We start from the raw sequence: 18313 nt of genomic DNA on the forward strand, positions 1-18313 counted from the left end.
TGTGTAATTTGAGCTAGGAAGCTGATCTGAAGCTGTGGATTATTAATGGCTGTGAACCTGAGCTGGGAACACACAGGAAGACCACAGAGAGAATATTAATATCCAGAACACACAAACTTACGTGCGTGAGCTCTCGGATGGATAAGTGATGTCGGTAATGAGTCCACGGGTAAGCCGGGAGCAGTTTGTTCATTTGGTGGTGAATGTGTCCCCGATGTGTTGTCTTCGTGGCCCGCAGCTAAACTGGCCCGATCAAAGTTTGATGAGCGGGGCTTAGTAACACTAGACGGGGCAGCAGCCGCACTGTGGTGGAGCTCTGCTGGTCCTCCACCTGGCAGGATGGGATGAAGGTGGTCCAGGGCCAAACCTGGGGGAAACAGGCTGATTGTAATCCTCCGCCGATGAGTGTCTTGTATAGCAGACAGGCTGCTGTGGACAACCCCAGATTAATGTGGCTCTTTGTCTTGGACACCGTCCATCCGTTTACCTGGGTTTCGTTAATACTTTAATAAATGGGTTTGAAAAACTAAAGAGATTATAACATGATGTTATGATAAATCATTTAAAGTAAATGTATGAATTTACTGATAATTTGACTGCTACCTCAAAATATTAGAATAACTTTGGTGTGATCGTGCATTTCCATTAAAACCGGACAATTGCTGATGATCATGCCGCAATTCACTTTCAGTTATCTGGAGTTATATAACTTAACTATAACCTTTGAGAACATATAAGATATTCTGTACACTTACCACCTTCCATCAAAGAGACATAAACTCAATGTCCACAACTTCTACTTTAATACTATGTTGGTTTTATTGCATATACTTTAGAAAGGGCAAAGCATACAGCTCAATCGTTATCATCATCAATCATCATTAACTATCAGTCACTATCAAAAATCCTTAATGATAAACATCACAATACAGTAATAACAACTGAATCTAAAAGAGCCGAGGCCTGGTTAGAAATACTTAAATGTAGGTGAGATGGAGAGGGTCAGGCTTTTCCCTTCCTGCTGAAAGTCCAAGTCCTTGAGGCAAATCACAACCCCGTCCCAGGTCTCTCAATTTCCCCCAAGTCCAAACTTCATGCCGGCAGAGTGAACAAAAGTACTCCAATATCCAAACTGTAATCCACAGCATGTTGGTAAAAGTGGTTACTCCGTTGCGCTCATATTTGGCTTGGTTTATGTCCTTATTAGGACATTTTTCAGCTGTCTCTCCGTTCAAAGGGGCTATTAATCCGTTGATGTTGGCTAATGATTTTGTGACAATCTGACGGTCCTGTTACACTTCCTCTTGTCAACCGAACGCTCTTGCAACACTTCCTCTTGGCCTCATCCCAACCCCATTTCCTTCATTAAGCTTTTCAACGCTAATACATCCATTTCAATCACGGCTAAACATTGCACATTCTTTTACTGTAATTACGGCAAAGTTAATGCTTATATTTCTATTGTGATCATGACAGAATCATCACCCTCTGACAGAGACTGATGTGTGACACTGATGTCCCCACTTTTAATCTTTAACCTAAACCATATCAAGGGATTCAACAAATATATTTCAAGCTTTACCTCTCATACATGCTTTCTTAGGCAGATGATTGTGTGAAATGTCCAAGTACTGTCTGCAAAACACACTTAACTATCTTCCTCCTGCAATAAACAATCATCGTCATCGTGGTAAGATGGTTTTTAACCTGCACTACACTCCTTCTCCTAATCAATGTAATGAAGACACAACTCTCAGAGGAGTTAAAACGCTAAAGAGGGCCAAACAGGTGATCAGGCAACAGGTACAAAGGATCCAGAGAGAGAGAGAGAGAGAGAAGAGGGGAGGAGCAGGTGAGCCTCACAATGAGTTGACTCTGGCAGTAGTTGTTGTTGGCTTTCGTCGCTGCTGCAGCGTGGCGTGCAGAGGGACAGCAGCAGCTCCCGGACCATATGATCTTTTCCACCGAGCGGAACTCAGGGATGATCCTCCAACAGGTCAGACTCGCTGCTGCTCTCTCTTTCTTTGGCTCATTTTACTTAGAAATAATAATAATATACAGGAGGTTCATGCTGGAGGACACTTTCTGCACCTGCTGTCATAATCTTGTCAGATAACAAACACAGAAATTTACTGCACAGCACACTGATGATTGTTGGCTGGTTTTCTGTCTCTGTCGATGTGCCGCATGTAACACAGCAGCTCAACTGCTGTCCCTGTAGACCTGAATTAATATTTCAATTCAAAACCCCATTGACTTTCTGATCCATTTTATGTCGTGCTTTTTGTGTTTCATATCTGCTGTTCATTCAATTTAAGAACAATCTATCATAGTCCACTGAATGCAGTTGGTGTGTTTTATTAGTGATGATGCACTGTACCTTCTTAGCCAATCCTAATAGCGTTGCTGCAGGTTGAGCAAGGGTGGTTTTGCTGAAACAACATTGCATACAGCTGAATTATGGGTAACGCTTTATAATAACCAGCAGTAATAAATGGCTAATTTACAGTTCATTAAACTTTTTTGACTAAAAACAAACAAAGAAATGCTTTGTAACCCATTTATGAAGATATTGTAAAGGTTCAGAGCCATCACTTGTAACTTTATAATAAACAGCATCTTAATAAATGCTTTATAATTAATTACATCATTTGTTAACAGTCAAATAACTTTTAAGTAAGTGTTATTAATGATAAATGTACATTTGTTATTGATGGCTATTATAAAGTATTACCAGATTGTGACAATGAGACAAATGACAGGTGTTTGGAGCCTGAGTTGGATGAGTTAGCTGAGGTCATGAGTGAAAGGAATGCCGAGACCAGGACAGGGATTTGGGGCGATTAAGTGGCTTAGTGGGCTCAACACAGAGACAGAACAAAAAGTGCAGGGCAGAACAAAAACGCAGCGCAAACATAACAGGGCAGCAAAAAAGAGCATCCAGACGAGCTTAGTGAGCTGCTGGTGCACAGCCACAGCTGCAGAACATGTTATCATGTAAGAGAGCCCCAAACTGATTCTACTGAGCTCCTTTATTACCACCTAAGCACTTTACTCATTCCTAAACGGTTCTGTAGAACAGCGTGAAGATAAGAGATATACAGTATGTAAATCTGCACAGAACTAGCTTTGTCAGAGCATCGTGTCAACATTTGCTATGATGACCCTTTATATATAAAGTGCCATACAATGCAGCAAAAAGTCTTATTAGCGCTTACAGCATTTTCTGTAAGCTCGTTCCGTGCCAACTTAGTTTTTCTTGAATTTTCACAGTTCATGTCATGAAAGAAAACAACATGTAAACTGACAGGCCCTTGTAAAATCCTATTGTGAGCTAAATGTCATAGTTTTAGCGATTCCTAGTGTTCAGAAGCAGTTGCTTTTTTTTTTCAGTGGAGTGGGTTAAAATTTGTCCTGAATGTTCAGAAAACCATAAGGATCATTTACAACATGGGTTCATTTAAATCGTTGTTGGTGTATTGTCACAGTCATCAAATGTATCTCTCTCTCTCTTCTTTGTATGCGTGTGTGTGTGTGTGTGTGTGTGTGTGTGTGTGTGTGTGTGAGTGTGGTTGCGGTACTTTACTAAATTCAATTTAAACTTGATCTTTTTTTGTATTTGAGCGAGCTTTTTCTCTATTTTCAGGCAGAGGATGGACTTGACAAAGACAGAACATATTTTCATGGTTGCGTTGTACAGTTTACCCTTCTGTGTTCTAGCGCACTTGTAAAAACAGATTTGTTCATAATGTCATATTGAAAAACTGGGATGAACCACATTGCTGATGCCACTGTGATTTGTTAGTTTTGTTTATCATAGATAATACTGGGGTGTTTTTGAATCATTTTAGGCGGACCTTGAGCTGCTTTTGGGCTGGAAAACGTCAAACTTACATGTATAACTCAAAAGCACTGAAACTGCTCTTTAAGAATTGTATTCCCTCTCTGTTCTTGCGTCTAGATGGCGAAAGTGTGAGACAACAACGAATGGCTTCCACAGGGAGCAGCCTCCGTAAGTCTGTTTATATTTGTTTATATATACTGTGCTGGGGTTATGACTCACTTCTTTATATATGTATATATGTGTGTGTGTGTATATATATATATATATATACACACACACACACTGGATGCACTGGTGAGTGAGGAGGGAGACCTTATAGTCAATCTTTGCGGAAGATGGTGGGAGTGTGGCAATATTTCTCTCTATATATATGCATTCTCCTTCTCTAGTAGGTCAGTGGACATTTGTGTCACAGTCAACATCATCTGATTGGTACTGGCCAGTTTGTAGTGAGAGTTCAGGAGGAAGATGCTTTTGTTGATTCAGTCAAATACTGATGCTTTGGGCCACCAAGCTAAAGCATCAGTATTTGGTGACTTGGGAACCAGATGTGCTCACATTGGGCACAATTTGATGGGGAAAAAAAAGTTTCATTTTCATGTTTGAAATGGCCTTATTAATACCAAACTGAGAATTAGACAGGAAATGGAAACTCCATCAACAAAAACTCCGCCCTCCTGGTTTCAGGCATCCAGGGGGATGACAACCTCCGGTCCATGCTTGTTGGGACGGTTATGAGGAAAATCAAGTCTCGCACCTGGAAGAAACAGCGCTACTTCAAACTGCAAGATGACTGCATGACCATCTGGTACAAGTCCAAGAAGGCTGGCAACACCCACTCCACATGTAAGAACACATTTTCTTTATTTTCAATGTATAGTAGACCACCTAGATTTTCTTTAATCACTGACCATCACTTATTTCTTACTCTTCCATCCTGTGTTGGTCTCTGTGTCCAGTTTCGGTGGGTGATGTGGAGGCCATAAGAGAGGGCCACCAGTCCGAGGTGCTGCTTAGCATCGCCGACGAGTTCCCACCTGACCGATGCTTCACAGTGGTCTTCCGGGGTCGCAGGGGCAACCTGGACCTGGTCGCCGAGTCAGCTGAGGAAGCACAGTCCTGGATCAGAGGCATGAAAAAGCTGATCGAGAATCTGGAGAACATGGGGGAGCGAGAGAAACTAGATCAGTATCTTTCACTCGCTGTTTTCAGTCATATGTGATCAGTGTCTTCTGTTTGTTCCCATACAGTCCACCAAACCCTACATAAGGCTGTCCACTGATAGTTTTGTCATGATCATTAGCAAAATGATGCACACCACAAAGAGACTGAAGCCAAGGCTACTTTATTGAGACAGCAGCGTAATTACAATCACAGACAATATTCCCAGGGCAGCATGAATGTCTAGGAAATTGTGTCTATATTGGAGGACATTGCACCTCATTGTTGCCCTTATGTAGGCTACAAGAACTACGAAAAGAATAAGAGCTTTGGAAATTATGAATAGCCACAGTGGATTTCACAGAAATCATGGCACATTCAGTGAAAAACATGCCAAAATGTATAGTCTCGCCGAAGTGTTCAATTCGATTGTCCAAAATGAATTCCATGAAAATCCGTCTGTTAGTTCTTGAGGTGTTGATTAAGGGTTAACCTTGTCAGTCTTCACCTTCATCAAACACAGTCGGGTGATTCATCCCATACTGAATGTGACGCTCTCCTTAAGTGGCGTACCCAGATGGATCGGTGACTGGTTCAAGAAGGCCGATAAGAACAATGACGGCAGGATGAACTTCAAGGAAGTGCAGGATTTGCTGAAGATGATGAATGTGGACATGAACGAGCACCACGCTCATCGCCTCTTCACGGTGAGAGCTATTGAGTCCTCGAGCCCGGCTCGTGTCCGCCGTAAGACCTCTTGGGTTCTGATGCATCACCAAACGTAGCGCTTCAGCATGTTCCTTTCTCCCTTCTCAGATGGCTGATAAGTCCCAGTCGGGTACGCTGGAGGACGACGAGTTTGTGTTCTTCTACAAAATGTTGACCCAGCGGGAGGATGTACTGAGGGTTTTCCAGGAGTACTCAGTTGATGGCCAGAAGTTATCCCTGAGCGACTTGGAGGACTTCCTGAGGGAGGAGCAGCTGGAAGGGGGTGACATCGAGCAGCACGCCAAGCAGCTTATTGAATGCTATGAGCCCTCTGAAACAGGTAATGGACTGACCGTAAGAAATGTAAAATTATGAAGGGAAACCTACCAAGTGTCCCCTTGGTTGGATCCCAGCACTGTTCTGACATTGTCCCTGCCATCTTTCCAGCCAAGCTGCTGAACGCCATGACATTTGACGGTTTCTTGATGTACCTGGGCTCAGCTGAGGGCTCCATCTTCAACCCACAGCGGCGGCGTGTCTTTCAGGACATGAGCCAGCCTCTGTGCCATTACTTCATCTCCTCCTCTCACAACACCTACCTGATGGAGGACCAGCTCAGAGGACAGAGCAGTATAGAGGGCTACATCAGGTAATGCAGTTGGGTTAGTTTTTCAAGGATATTTCAGGATATTCCTGTCTGATGTCCAAGTGACCTAGCAAGGTCATCTAGCAGCATCTCGTCTTCTAAGAGCCATTACTAACGTACACGATGCACACAATTCTGGAGGCAGCAACATCACTTTGCAGAGGTGATGATATCTTTGGGGGGAATAGTCCTTTTTCCTCTGACATCAGGCTCAGGATGGATAGCTCAAATGTGGAACAGTTGTGGTGTACTTCAGGACACATTTCAAGGTACAATAACATATCTGATACTGTAAGACAGCCACTAACATTATCAGTTAATAGTGTCACAGGGCACAAATGGAAAGGCAAAAAAGAATATCTAAAATGTCCACGCACGTCATGGACACATTTATTGAAGCCTGAAGCACACTTGATGTAATCAAACTTTAATGTCAGCTAGGAAGCTGCTGAATTCTAGTTGGGTTATCAAATATGTTGTTTTACCTTGAAACAGGGTCTGATGTCCCTCCAGACTTCCCCTAGCCATCACCTTTTGAGTTGCAGGAAGTGCTTACATGCTTACATGGGGCACAAACCCATCCAGGGCCATCACTTTAACCATCACCCCATCATCGTCTTCAAATTAATTTAGAGGATGATTCCATCCATATTTAAAAAATCATTTTACGGATTTAAAGGCTTTCCTTTCGTGGAAGTCCTGTACCTAATGTGTCTCCCATGCTCCACTGAGCCTGACAGGGGTAATGAGATTAATTGAGATGTGGCTCTGAAGTAATCCTCCACCATTCATCAGTTTTACAGAATGCATTAATGAAATTAAGTGGGTTTCCTGTAGTCATATTCTCTTTACGTGACTGATTCTATTTAATCAAAATCATAAATGCAAAAGTTTGATTATGAAATTGATAAAAAAAAAAAAAAACAACTAATTTTCCCATCATGACCCTAAATCGAAATGATTAACAAATTAATGAAATATTGAATTTGTCTTTGCTGCTCAGGGCTCTGAGTCGCGGCTGCCGATGCGTGGAAGTGGACTGCTGGGACGGTGCCAACGGAGAGCCCATCGTCTACCATGGACACACGTTCACCTCCAAGATACTTTTCAAAGATGTGGTCAACACAGTGGGCAACTATGCCTTCAAGGTAGCGTTGCCAGTCGGGTTGTTTCACTGTCTGTTGATTACTCACAGTGTAGAAGTATAAGTGTTCTTTCTTAAGTACGGTTGCTTCTCATGTACCTTCAAGCTGATGAAGGCCCAATCCCAATTCACGCCGTGCCACTACATCTTAACCCTACTTCCTTCCTTTTGCACATCCACATCTAGGAATAGTTCCGGATTCTTGTTGGGATGAAGGGTAAAGCGTTAGGGTGACATGGCCAAGGTTTTTTCCAGAGGCACCCTTCAAACGGAGGTTCATGAGAACTCTGTAGTTTCAATAGTTCTTTTCTTTATAAAGCATAAAAGAATCACTGCTCGTTTCAGGTGTCAGTCTCATTAGCTAACTAGCTAGGCAGTTAATGCAACTAGTAAATGTTTTTGCTGATTTCTAGTATTTCACTGTTGCATTGCCCTTTTTGATGTCATATGACTTACAAAATGTAACCAATGTTACTCTTTTTACCGCTCCTGTTGTATTAGCACAGTCTGGCAGGTTAGGATGAGGGGTTGCCAATGCTAACGGCTATAAAACACTGCTATTGGAAATGAGTTTGATTGATGAAGTTGTGAGATAGATGGTAACGGGCATTATGGCAATGCCAGGGTTTTTAACGGTGACACAAGAGAAATTATCACAGCATATTCGAATGTCCGGTCATGTCTGTTTACAGAAACACCAATGCCAACTGATGATGCATGAGGGTCTTGCATCCAATTTCATAGGCAAATTTCAACCACTGCCATTCTTTTCTCTGTCATGAGGGGCAGAGGCACACTTGGAAACCACCAGCAGGGGTGAAAATTGGCAATCGGATTGCGTCTAAGAGATTGGAGCAGAGACTGCTGTATTTGAAACAACACTCTTGACTTTTCTCTGTTGCACAGGTCACACATTGACAGCCGCACAGGAAAGACGATCACGCTGGCCTGAGCGTGTCTTTTCAAGCAGATCGCGCTTGTTTTGTAATCCCTTCGTGCTGGCGTTGCGATTGTTTCTTTTCGCTCTCATTGTCTCGTAAAACTGTATCAACAAATCGCTCAGCATCTCATTGTAAATTTATGAGCGGGAGCAGCAACTGCGCAATGATATCCAAGACATCATCTGAAAGCCCTATAAAGTGAGCTAGCCAGGCAGCTGCCACACAGTGCCAGGCCCATGCCAAGGTGAACAGCTGCCAGGTTCACAAGCCTGTCAGAACCTGCAGTGTATGAGCATCCGGCCGCAATTGAATATTGTGGCCTCGTGACCCCTTGTCCATCCATCTGCTGGTCTTTTAGTCAGCCAAGCGCAACCCACAGGTATATGGCAGCGGGGGTATTAGTTTTCAGCTATGATAATGCACACAAGTGTTAAATTACAAACTCACTCCCTCCCTCCCTCCCTTCTCCTCCTCCCCATTCAGGTCTCAGAATACCCGGTCATTCTGTCCATCGAGAACCACTGCAGTGTTGAGCAACAGAGAGTCATGGCCCAACACCTCAACCACATCCTTGGAGATAAGCTGCTGAAAAGGACACTGGACGGCAAGGCCCCCATAGGGCTCCCATCTCCTGAGGTGAGCAGGGCAGACTGTTGTCCTGACTTTACCTCACTCGTGTGGTTCTCACCGGCTGATAGCTTTTAGCAGTTCAGTAGGAAATAAATCTGCATAAATCTAACAGGCAATATGGAGGGGCATCACTGCAAAACACACTGCAAATAAACACTCCAGCATCATTTTGTGAAAAGTGTTCAACGTTAACATTGCAGGCTCTTCTGTCTACATGACAGTGCTCAGTGAAATGGCCGGTGTGTGTTGCAGTTCAGAATTCCACATTTTTCTCCTTTTACGATCATGGAAAATAAGAGAACACAGGAAGTTTTCCAGGCTTATCCAAATATTTAAGAGTTTGAGCTGCTCTCACTCTTTTGTTCGACCTCCCCGTCAGGACCTTAAAGGGAAGATCCTGCTGAAGGCGAAGAAGATCGGCGGCCTGGAGGAAAGCTTTAACGGGATGGTGGAAGACTCTATGACCGGCGAGGTCAGCGATGAAGACGAGGCGGCCGAAATTGACGAGGATAACCTCCATCGCGAGAGTGTCCGTCGCAGGATTAAGGTAGGTCGGGTTGTTTAACACACAAGGGTCTCTGACCTCACTCTCAGACAGCTTATTTCACACAGTCTGATGAACCGGCTTGATATAGAGTCAGGATCCTCTGTTTCACCCATTTCTGGACTGATGATACAACGCTGAGGGAAATCAGGAAATTGATTTCAGTGTATGAACGGAACACTTAATAGATTAAGCTGACTAATCCAAAAATAGGCACACTTGGTGATTAAATGGATGTTATTATTACGGCTGGTAGTCATTGTGTGCAGTCCAGATTATTTACTGAACTCTTTAGACTCCAGACACCTATGGGATGGACTCCAAGTGCCTGCTAGTGGCCTCAAGTACATAGAAGCCTATCAACCTAAAGCCTCTCTGGCAGAAACATATTCAAATCATTTCAGCGAGCTTTGAGTATTATCAGTAATATGAAGTCGAACATATGGAAAACCACTCTAATGGCTCTGTGTTTCCTTGTTTCTGTGTTGTCTGAACATTTCCTGGTGTAAGGCAATAATCTTGTATATTCATACGCCAGAGGCAAACTCAGACTGTTATATTTTTCAGAGATCCTTTTACTGATTTGTTTATGAGGAGGGTTCACTGTGGACAGATTTGAGAAAGTGAACTCTGTAACAAACTGGTGTTTATTGTTGAATCACCCGAGTCAAGCTGTCGTTGTAAAATACCCCTGTCTTTTTGAAGATTTAAAAAATGTAAATGATAGTTGTCAGGACATAAAATCAAGTGTCTGTTAATCTAGATGCAGCGGTTTAAGGAATTAAAAAACTAAAGAATTGAAGATGGACATTTAATGGAATCATGGCCTTAGTGTCAAAAGTCAGATAGACAGACATCTAACCTGCTGTCTGCTTATTTCTCTGATCATTTTCGATGGTTATGGAACAGTGCTGTATGTAATTTATGTCAGAGTTTAAAATGACCGAATTGCTTAGTTTTGCACTTCCATTCCTGTAGTTCTGCACTGACAAAGTGTTGGAATGGGACCGTCTTTACCCACTGCCGACTGTTGCTCAGGTTTTCACAGATCTATCTCAAATAATGCCACTTACAGGCGTTTGAGTGTTTTGGAGTCGGCCACTCAGAGACCACTCAGAAAATCTGGTTACCTTTTTATCCAGCGGAGAAGGACTGCGCAGACTCCTGTCATCCCTCATGAAAAATAGAGAGTACCGAAGGGCAGGGAGCAGACACTGGGTGTTAGATAAGGTGATCTGTTAACACTGTGATAGCAGAGAGAAGCAGGACAGAAGCAGGCCGAGACAGGGAAGAAAGAGAGAATGAGGCTTCAACACGTGCAGACACTCATGACCCTGAAATTAACTGAAGTTTTTTAAATCTGAGAAACGGAGGTCTCTAATAAAGAATATTCACATTGAGGCATTTCAACTGTCGCTAAACTAAATGAAAAACATCTTCCACTACCATGAATATCACATACACAAGCAGACAAGACAGAAACTGAAAAGAGGATCTTATGGCTCATTCAGTCCTGTCAGACTGGACCAGGCCATGCCAGGAAGAATAGGCTGAGTTCTCCAAGGTGAAGGTTGTACAGTCTCCTCTAAAATGGGACACTTGATACTCTGAGTAGCACTAATTGCAGTCAGTAACTGACTCTGTAGGTAAATACTGAGGTGTAAAGTCTCTTAGTATGGCTGGAATGTAACATCATGAGAAGTCCTTTTGGATGACAAAATAATAAATTAAAATGCTGCCACATAGGCTAGTAACACAAGTTGTCATCACAACATATCATGATGATTTTAATGCGCAAAATATTTGCGTTATATCTAATGTGCACCTGAGGCAGAAACTTCTGGAATGCCAGGTTACCTGATTTTATTTCAGCTACATTAATGTAATTTGACAGAGATATTTAAACTCAAGGTCAATGCATCAGAACCACAGTGCAAAATAAATAGAAATCGATCATTATGTCCTGCCTGTTAGAGCCTTATGAGGGGTCTGATGGGGGTAAACCTATTTCTACTGTCTTATAAAGAGCATATTGTTTCTAGTTTTTGCCAAAGTTGACTCAAAATATGATCAAATTAATATCCTCTGTTCAAATTTTAATCACATGAGTCAGGTATTTAACTGTCCACTGCTCTGTAGTTGTAGATAGAAGTGTTGGGAACATTTCCACACATTGAAAAAGTTTATTTAGGAACTCTCTGGAGATAGCTGGGGATGGATCTAGATATATCAAGGCCCCAAAAACCAGACTTTGTCCTTATGTGCTCATATCACTAAATCATAGGGAACATAATGTTACAATATACATACTTCTTCTTTTTTTTTTAACCCTGATTGCCATGCATACTGTATGTAATACTGATGTTACAGGCTTTAGAGGATATGTTTGATCATGACTGTGCACCTCTGTCCAGTGCAGCAAACTAAGTGTGTAAAGGAGTCTTTGGGCACTTAGAGTCATGTTTATTGATAAGCATTTGAGAAGCATGAAATGCCACACTGGGACTCCTGTCAACGCGGTCATCAGAGGTGAGGCCAGCATCGAGTCTGGCAGTGATGTGAGCTCGACGGTGCCTCTGTTGATGGTTTAGGTGTCTGGAGAGATGGTTGTCTTGCTGTCTGGTAGATGGAGTGTCTAGAAGTGTGTGCGTGTGTTGTAGAGGGGTGACGCTCCGAAGCCCGGGCAGACCAGCCAGATCGGCTTTCATGTGGAGGCAGGCAGGCGTGCATGCGAGTGCCCGGCCGGTTTCACTGCCGTCGTGGTGTTTGGGCCCACCACACCTCTGGTTTCTGCAGTCGTGGAAGCTACCTTGGCAACGCACCTGCTCCTGCTTGGCACTGTAGCCGAGGATCACTTACACAATTCAAAAGGGGGATGTCGCAAGGTTTTCGATATGCCCGCTGCTTTCACCCGTGACAGGATTCCTGTGCATCACAAGGGTTTACCCTATCAAGTGGTAGTGAATGAAATAACAGTCAGCTCACAGTCAGTTCACAGGTCAACCTCATCAGGCCTCATGTGACTTCAATGTGTTAATGGCCGAAAGAGCTGTAAGTGTCTCTTTGATTATCCGGTTCGGGCATCTTCCTACCCATCAGCAGAAGTGATATGCCTTGAATCTTGGCCCTGAGTCTTTATACACATCTCAGTATCGTTCAGCCATTCAAGTAGGTCTAACATTTCTAATAACTGCCTCCCCAGTTGGAAAATCAACAATTCAGAGCTTTGTAGAAAAATCAGGAGTAAAGATGTCAATTTCCTGTACCAGTGCTGGAAAGGTAGTGAGTCGAAAATGGCCAAATAAATGACCCAAATGCTTTGATGGCACTTACCCTATCCCCCGCTCCCCGACAAATCCTGTCTAGTCCTTGCAAACATTTCCACAATTAGTTCTAATCCACAGTTTCTGGCTCTTGCCAGTCATCTGAACCTGCTCATCCAGCAACACAGTAGCTCCACGGCATATACACCAGTCAGCACAACATTAAAAGGACTAACAGGTAACGGTCCTCCCAGAGGGCCAGTGTGCCCTGTCACACAACAGAAAAACTGTTTTGGAAATACAAAAAGAACAACGGTAAACACGTTTTTAGGATGCTGTTGTTCTACTTGGGAAGACGTCTCAGTTTGGGCAGTACTGCTGATTAGCTGTATACTGTATGCCAATATAGGGTCCGTGTCTAAATGTATTTCTTGTTTATTTCTTTAATATAACAATGGGTATGTGCCTGTTCCTCATATGACATGTGCTTGTGACCAAACCACACTTGTCTCGACCAATCAGCATGAAGGGATGATGGCCAACAGGAGAGGCGTCTGTCGGTTTGAAAACAATGAAACGCGGTGTGTTAGGCATACGTTACCATTAGCAGTGACATAGATAAATATAAAGAGGTGAGGTCTAGTTTGTGTAAGTGGAAAACATTTTGAAATATATATACACTAAAACGAGAGTCTAACCCAGTCGGCCTTTATTTAATCTCTGGATTGCTTCTGTTTTTTGCAGTGTGATGTTGTAAAGTCCCTTTAAATAAAACAGCCTGTCTGTCGCTACGTTTAAGTCACCTATGTGTTGGTGTACTAGCTGAACCTTGGCTGACTAGAGCCTTTATTATGTTTGCCCTGTTTCCTTTCTTTATTGTAACATTAACTACATAAAATAGCCTTCCTCTCTCTTCAGCGACATGGCAATATAATATGTATTTATCAGTCTTACCTTTTCGTCCTCGATTTTCTTGCTTCCGCAGAGGTCAAGGCAGCGTCTCTCCAAGGAACTGTCAGACTACGTCGTTTACTGCAAAAGCGTCCACTTCAGCAGCTTCAAACACTCCCGCATTCACTCCAAGTTCTACGAGGTGGCCTCTTTCACAGAGTCCAAGGCCCGCAAACACCTGAGAGAGGCCGGTGAGTCCATTGTATCGTTCCTGTCTGCCTCAGACACTAGAATTAACGGATTATGAAAGATAATGTCAATATATATTTGTATCATTTGGCATCTTTTAGATGGGGTTTTTAATTCTATCACCAGCAGATATTTTGTCACAGTTTGACTACTTTTAAATTTAAGGTGAATCAGTTGATACTAACTAGGAGCGATTTTCAGTATGAAGAAATCTTAATGTCACTGTGTTTGTGATTGACACTCAGGGGCTTTGGATACGCCCTATGTGTCAACCTTAATTATATTTCTGATATTATCTCCATTTTAGGACCCGAGTTTGTGCACCATAACTCGCGGCAGCTGACCAGAGTTTATCCCAGTGGCTTCCGAACTGACTCCTCCAATTTCAATCCTCAGGAAATGTGGAATACTGGGTGCCAAATCGGTGATTGTAACTGAAAGACAGACTTGACTTTATCTCAAGCAGCCATTTATAACTCCTTTCTTTAATCCTTTTCATTTCTGCTGCCCGGTTTTCACTGTTAATGCTGCATTGGGCTACAATTTAAATAACTGCGGGTTGAATATGTAAGAATAGAGACAAAAATTTGAGAATTAAACTCAAAGCATCACAAAGCAACCGAGCATTCAGACAGTAAATTTCATCCACCACTAGATGGTGGTAAGTCGAGTAAATGCCTTAAATCATTTGTTAAAAAAGGAAATACTATGAAATTTGGTTGACAGCTACCTTTTGGACTTTCTTAGGCCCACAGTGTCTGCCAAATGAGTTTAATGTAGACCGAGTCTCGCTTGTAAATGGCAGCGAACAGCTTTAACATCTTTTTTTTTTCTCATTTGCCTCTCAAAGTGCCTGACTACAGTATGTGCAGAATCTAAATTTATATAAAAGCAATAACAGTGAATTTTCTAAAATGCGTTTTCTTTCTCATTCAGTTGCATTGAACTTCCAGACTGCCGGGGAAGGAATGGATCTGAACGACGGACTGTTCAGTCAGAATGGCAACTGCGGCTACGTCCTTAAGCCCAGTTTCATGAGAGAGGCCGAGAAAGGATTTGACCCCGAGATGCCCCAAAAACATGATCGCTACCAGCCTGTCGTCCTCACCGTACAGGTACGCACCCCAACGGAAGGAAGGAAACACGTATTCCTCATTCAATCATTGTTCTGTTGAGGACACCGTATGTTTGTGTTTAAGGTGATCAGTGGTCAGCAGCTGCCTAAAGTCAACATCAAGGAGGACTCTATAGTGGATCCTCTGGTCAGAGTGGAGATCCACGGGGTTCCTATGGACCAGGCCAAGCAGGAGACCAGATACATCGAGAACAATGGTACAAGAGAAGCTGCTCACCCTGTAGGAACACATAAAGGAGGCAATGATGTTTTGGCTGGAGGGACAGGATGTGTTACTGTTAATTCGTCAGATTGGTCCTAATCCCACACAGAATGAAGATTTGTCTCTTAGCAGCATGAGTGCCGACACCTTCTGTCCTCTTTGCAGGGTTCAACCCTGTGTGGTATGACACTCTGCGCTTCACCATCCACACTCCAGAGCTGGCCATGGTGCGCTTTGTAGTGGAGGACTATGACAAGACATCCAAAAATGACTTTGTGGGGCAGTTTACACTCCCTCTCAGCTGCATGCAGCAAGGTAAGAAGACAAGGAGTTAAAGGGACAGTTCACCCCCAAATCAATTTTTTATACATATCATTTCCACTCACCTGGACTGCGGAGATACCAGCTGTAGAGATGTCTGACTAGATGGCACACAGCTCATTTTAATCAAAGGGCCCAAAAAAAAGACACCTGAAAAACTAATGAGGCAGATGTTTCTGGTAAAATTCTGGTACAATTCTTGTATTTTTAATTTCTGTGAGGTCAAATGCCCTTTAGAATGTAGGATGCCTATCATTAATTTATTTTTCATAAACTGAACATAGTGGGCAGAGTGACACTTAAAGGGAAAGATCATGTTTTGCTTGATATACATGTTTGGGCCCCACAATCACAGCTGGAAAATGTCCCAACTTCTCGTCAAGAATATCGTCTCTTTTTTGCTACAAAGATGAATGGAAATTGTGAGTGCTGAAACGCAGTCTTGAACTGCAGTCTCTGGCTTGGCAGCCAGCACCTGTCGAAATGAAAGTCAGCTCATAACTCATAATTTAAAGGTGATATGACAGGTGTTTGACTTTGTGCACTGTTCCTCAGTGGTCTGAGATAAATGTTTTTTTTTGTTTCGCATTCTCAGGTTATCGTCACATTCATTTATTGTCCAAAGATGGAACCAGTATTCCGCCTTCCTCCTTATTCGTACACATCAGGATCACAGAGTTGGAATAAACCCTCTTCAGCTTCCTCATCCACTGCTGGAAGGAACATCCTCAGCATGTAGCTACTATCTAGTGATGAGACTAGAATCCTTTCTTATAGTTCCTAAGACAGCATTTAATATTATACTTATTTGATGTGAAAAATATTACGCCAAATGTTTAGTGGTTGCTAGGTGTATTTTAGATATGCATGTTTTTTTGTTTTGTTCACTGTGTGTGCAACTAGTTCCTGTGATTGACTTGAACCCCGCTGCTCATGTTTGGTGTAGTGTGTCTGTAGCACAAAAATACTGCTGATTATTGTGTTGTAGAGAAGAATGTGCCACCAATCATTAATCAGGATGTTTATTTTCTGTCAGTATTTCTTCGCGACCAGCACTTAGTGGACACTGTCACTTTCGCTTCAGTCAACACGGAAAACTCCCTTCTCCTGTAGCCACATGGATAGAGAAATGCTTGGCAAAATGCAATGGGGGATGTCCAGCGAGAACTAAAGTACTACGTTTGAAAATTCAGAAGGAGATCAAGTTGAATTTGAATTCTATCTTCTGAATCAGATGATACGGAACTGCTCAAATACAGGGAAGGTGTGCTTCACTATCCTGCATTCACACTTTTGTTATCAAAAACCACAACTTTCTACTGTTCACTGTCACTTTTGGCTGCTTTTCTGCTCTTATCAACACCAGATTCTTCTGCACGTCACTCTTTTGTAAAAGAAAAGGGTGATCGTTGTTAAGCTCCCTTACTTAGCTTGAAAAACACGAGTACTCAAGAGTATATTGTGTCATCTGATGTTATTTTTGTGGTATGTAAATATTACCCATTTGTCTAAATGTGTTTTGATATGTCTATTTTTGTATTCATGCAAACATTAATATGTACTGTACAGTATGGCGCAGTGTAGTGTTTAAATGACTAGTTGCTTGTTTTATATTGTAGAAAACCTCATATTCATTTGTCACATCTACCTGCAAATAAATATGATTTTCACTTAAGGGTGTCACTGCCTCATCCTTTATTATCATTGAGGTGGCTGCTCTTATTGGGGTTTAAACCTCAGACATGTTTGCTATTTATGATTTAAATCTAAAATCTCTATGGGCATTTGCCTTTTCTTTAACACAAGTGTACATCCCTCTGAGGAGTGAACAATATACTGTTATTCCTTATACGACCATACGTCCATTAACAATCTATGGCTAGTTTTAACATTACACCCACATACATCAAATGTTAATGAGAAGAGAAAGATGTTCATTGGCTGATTCTGCATAAATGAACTGAGCAAACAAACTCACCAGCTTACAAACTAAACATAATATTCGTCCTTGGGGACACATGGGGAAAAAGATGGCATCATCTAATATACAACACGCAAAGCTGCCATCACAAGCTGTTACTTGCATATTTCATATGCTACACAGAATCAATATTTGGTTGGAAGATAGTGAATACTATTGGAAATCTACATTTGGAAAATGAACAATTCTTCCGTTAGCTAATGCATTAATTGATCAATGTACAACTTTCTAGTATCTTTCTAGTACTTTAAAGTATTTACATGAACATATGTTGCAAATGATCCATACGAGTTAAACAAAAAACAACAAAAACAAAAAAATAAATTTAAATAGTATACAAAGAATAAGCATTACCCAAATATAATCAAATCCTCACACAGAAAAAAGAAATCACAGGATTTTAGGGGGAAAATGTTCTATGACATGAACTTGTACCCACATAAATTTTGGCTTGATTTTCTTGTACAACTCTATTCAATCACTTTGTTCTCCTCATATATCTGCTTAATTCTGTTTTTGCAGATTTAGGGTGGGCAGACACATAAATCAGTCCAGTCGTTTTCCAACCTTATCACTTAAACAAATGTATTTTGAGACATAACTATATTGTATAGTAACTACTAATCATAACATAGTAATAAGTAATTACTTTA

General features: G+C 42.0%; 1 protein-coding gene across 1 annotated transcript; it reads left to right on the top strand.

Moving 5' to 3' along the window:
* The first annotated feature begins 1517 nt into the window (after window positions 1-1517).
* On the top strand, window positions 1518-17354 carry plcd4a (phospholipase C, delta 4a). The gene is made up of 16 exons (XM_037090740.1): window positions 1518-1996; window positions 3962-4012; window positions 4532-4690; window positions 4804-5032; window positions 5583-5712; window positions 5822-6053; window positions 6161-6362; window positions 7363-7507; window positions 8928-9080; window positions 9454-9621; window positions 13867-14023; window positions 14329-14445; window positions 14958-15136; window positions 15221-15353; window positions 15524-15673; window positions 16275-17354. The coding sequence occupies exons 1-16, from the start codon at window positions 1621-1623 to the stop codon at window positions 16364-16366; spliced, it is 2673 nt and encodes an 890-aa protein (XP_036946635.1). The 5' UTR covers window positions 1518-1620; the 3' UTR covers window positions 16367-17354.
* The last annotated feature ends 959 nt before the right edge of the window (window positions 17355-18313 follow it).

The sequence above is a fragment of the Acanthopagrus latus genome, chromosome 24 (genome assembly GCF_904848185.1).
Source record: "Acanthopagrus latus isolate v.2019 chromosome 24, fAcaLat1.1, whole genome shotgun sequence".
Lineage (NCBI taxonomy): Eukaryota > Metazoa > Chordata > Actinopteri > Spariformes > Sparidae > Acanthopagrus > Acanthopagrus latus.

Bases quoted from the DNA above. Each gene is read 5' to 3' on its own strand.
- plcd4a (XM_037090740.1), top strand. From the start codon at position 1,621: ATGTCCAAGTACTGTCTGCAAAACACACTTAACTATCTTCCTCCTGCA. The intron at 5,713-5,821 runs GTGAGAGCTATT...CTCCCTTCTCAG, and splicing joins ACGCTCATCGCCTCTTCACG to ATGGCTGATAAGTCCCAGTC. The intron at 15,354-15,523 runs GTACAAGAGAAG...TCCTCTTTGCAG, and splicing joins CAGATACATCGAGAACAATG to GGTTCAACCCTGTGTGGTAT.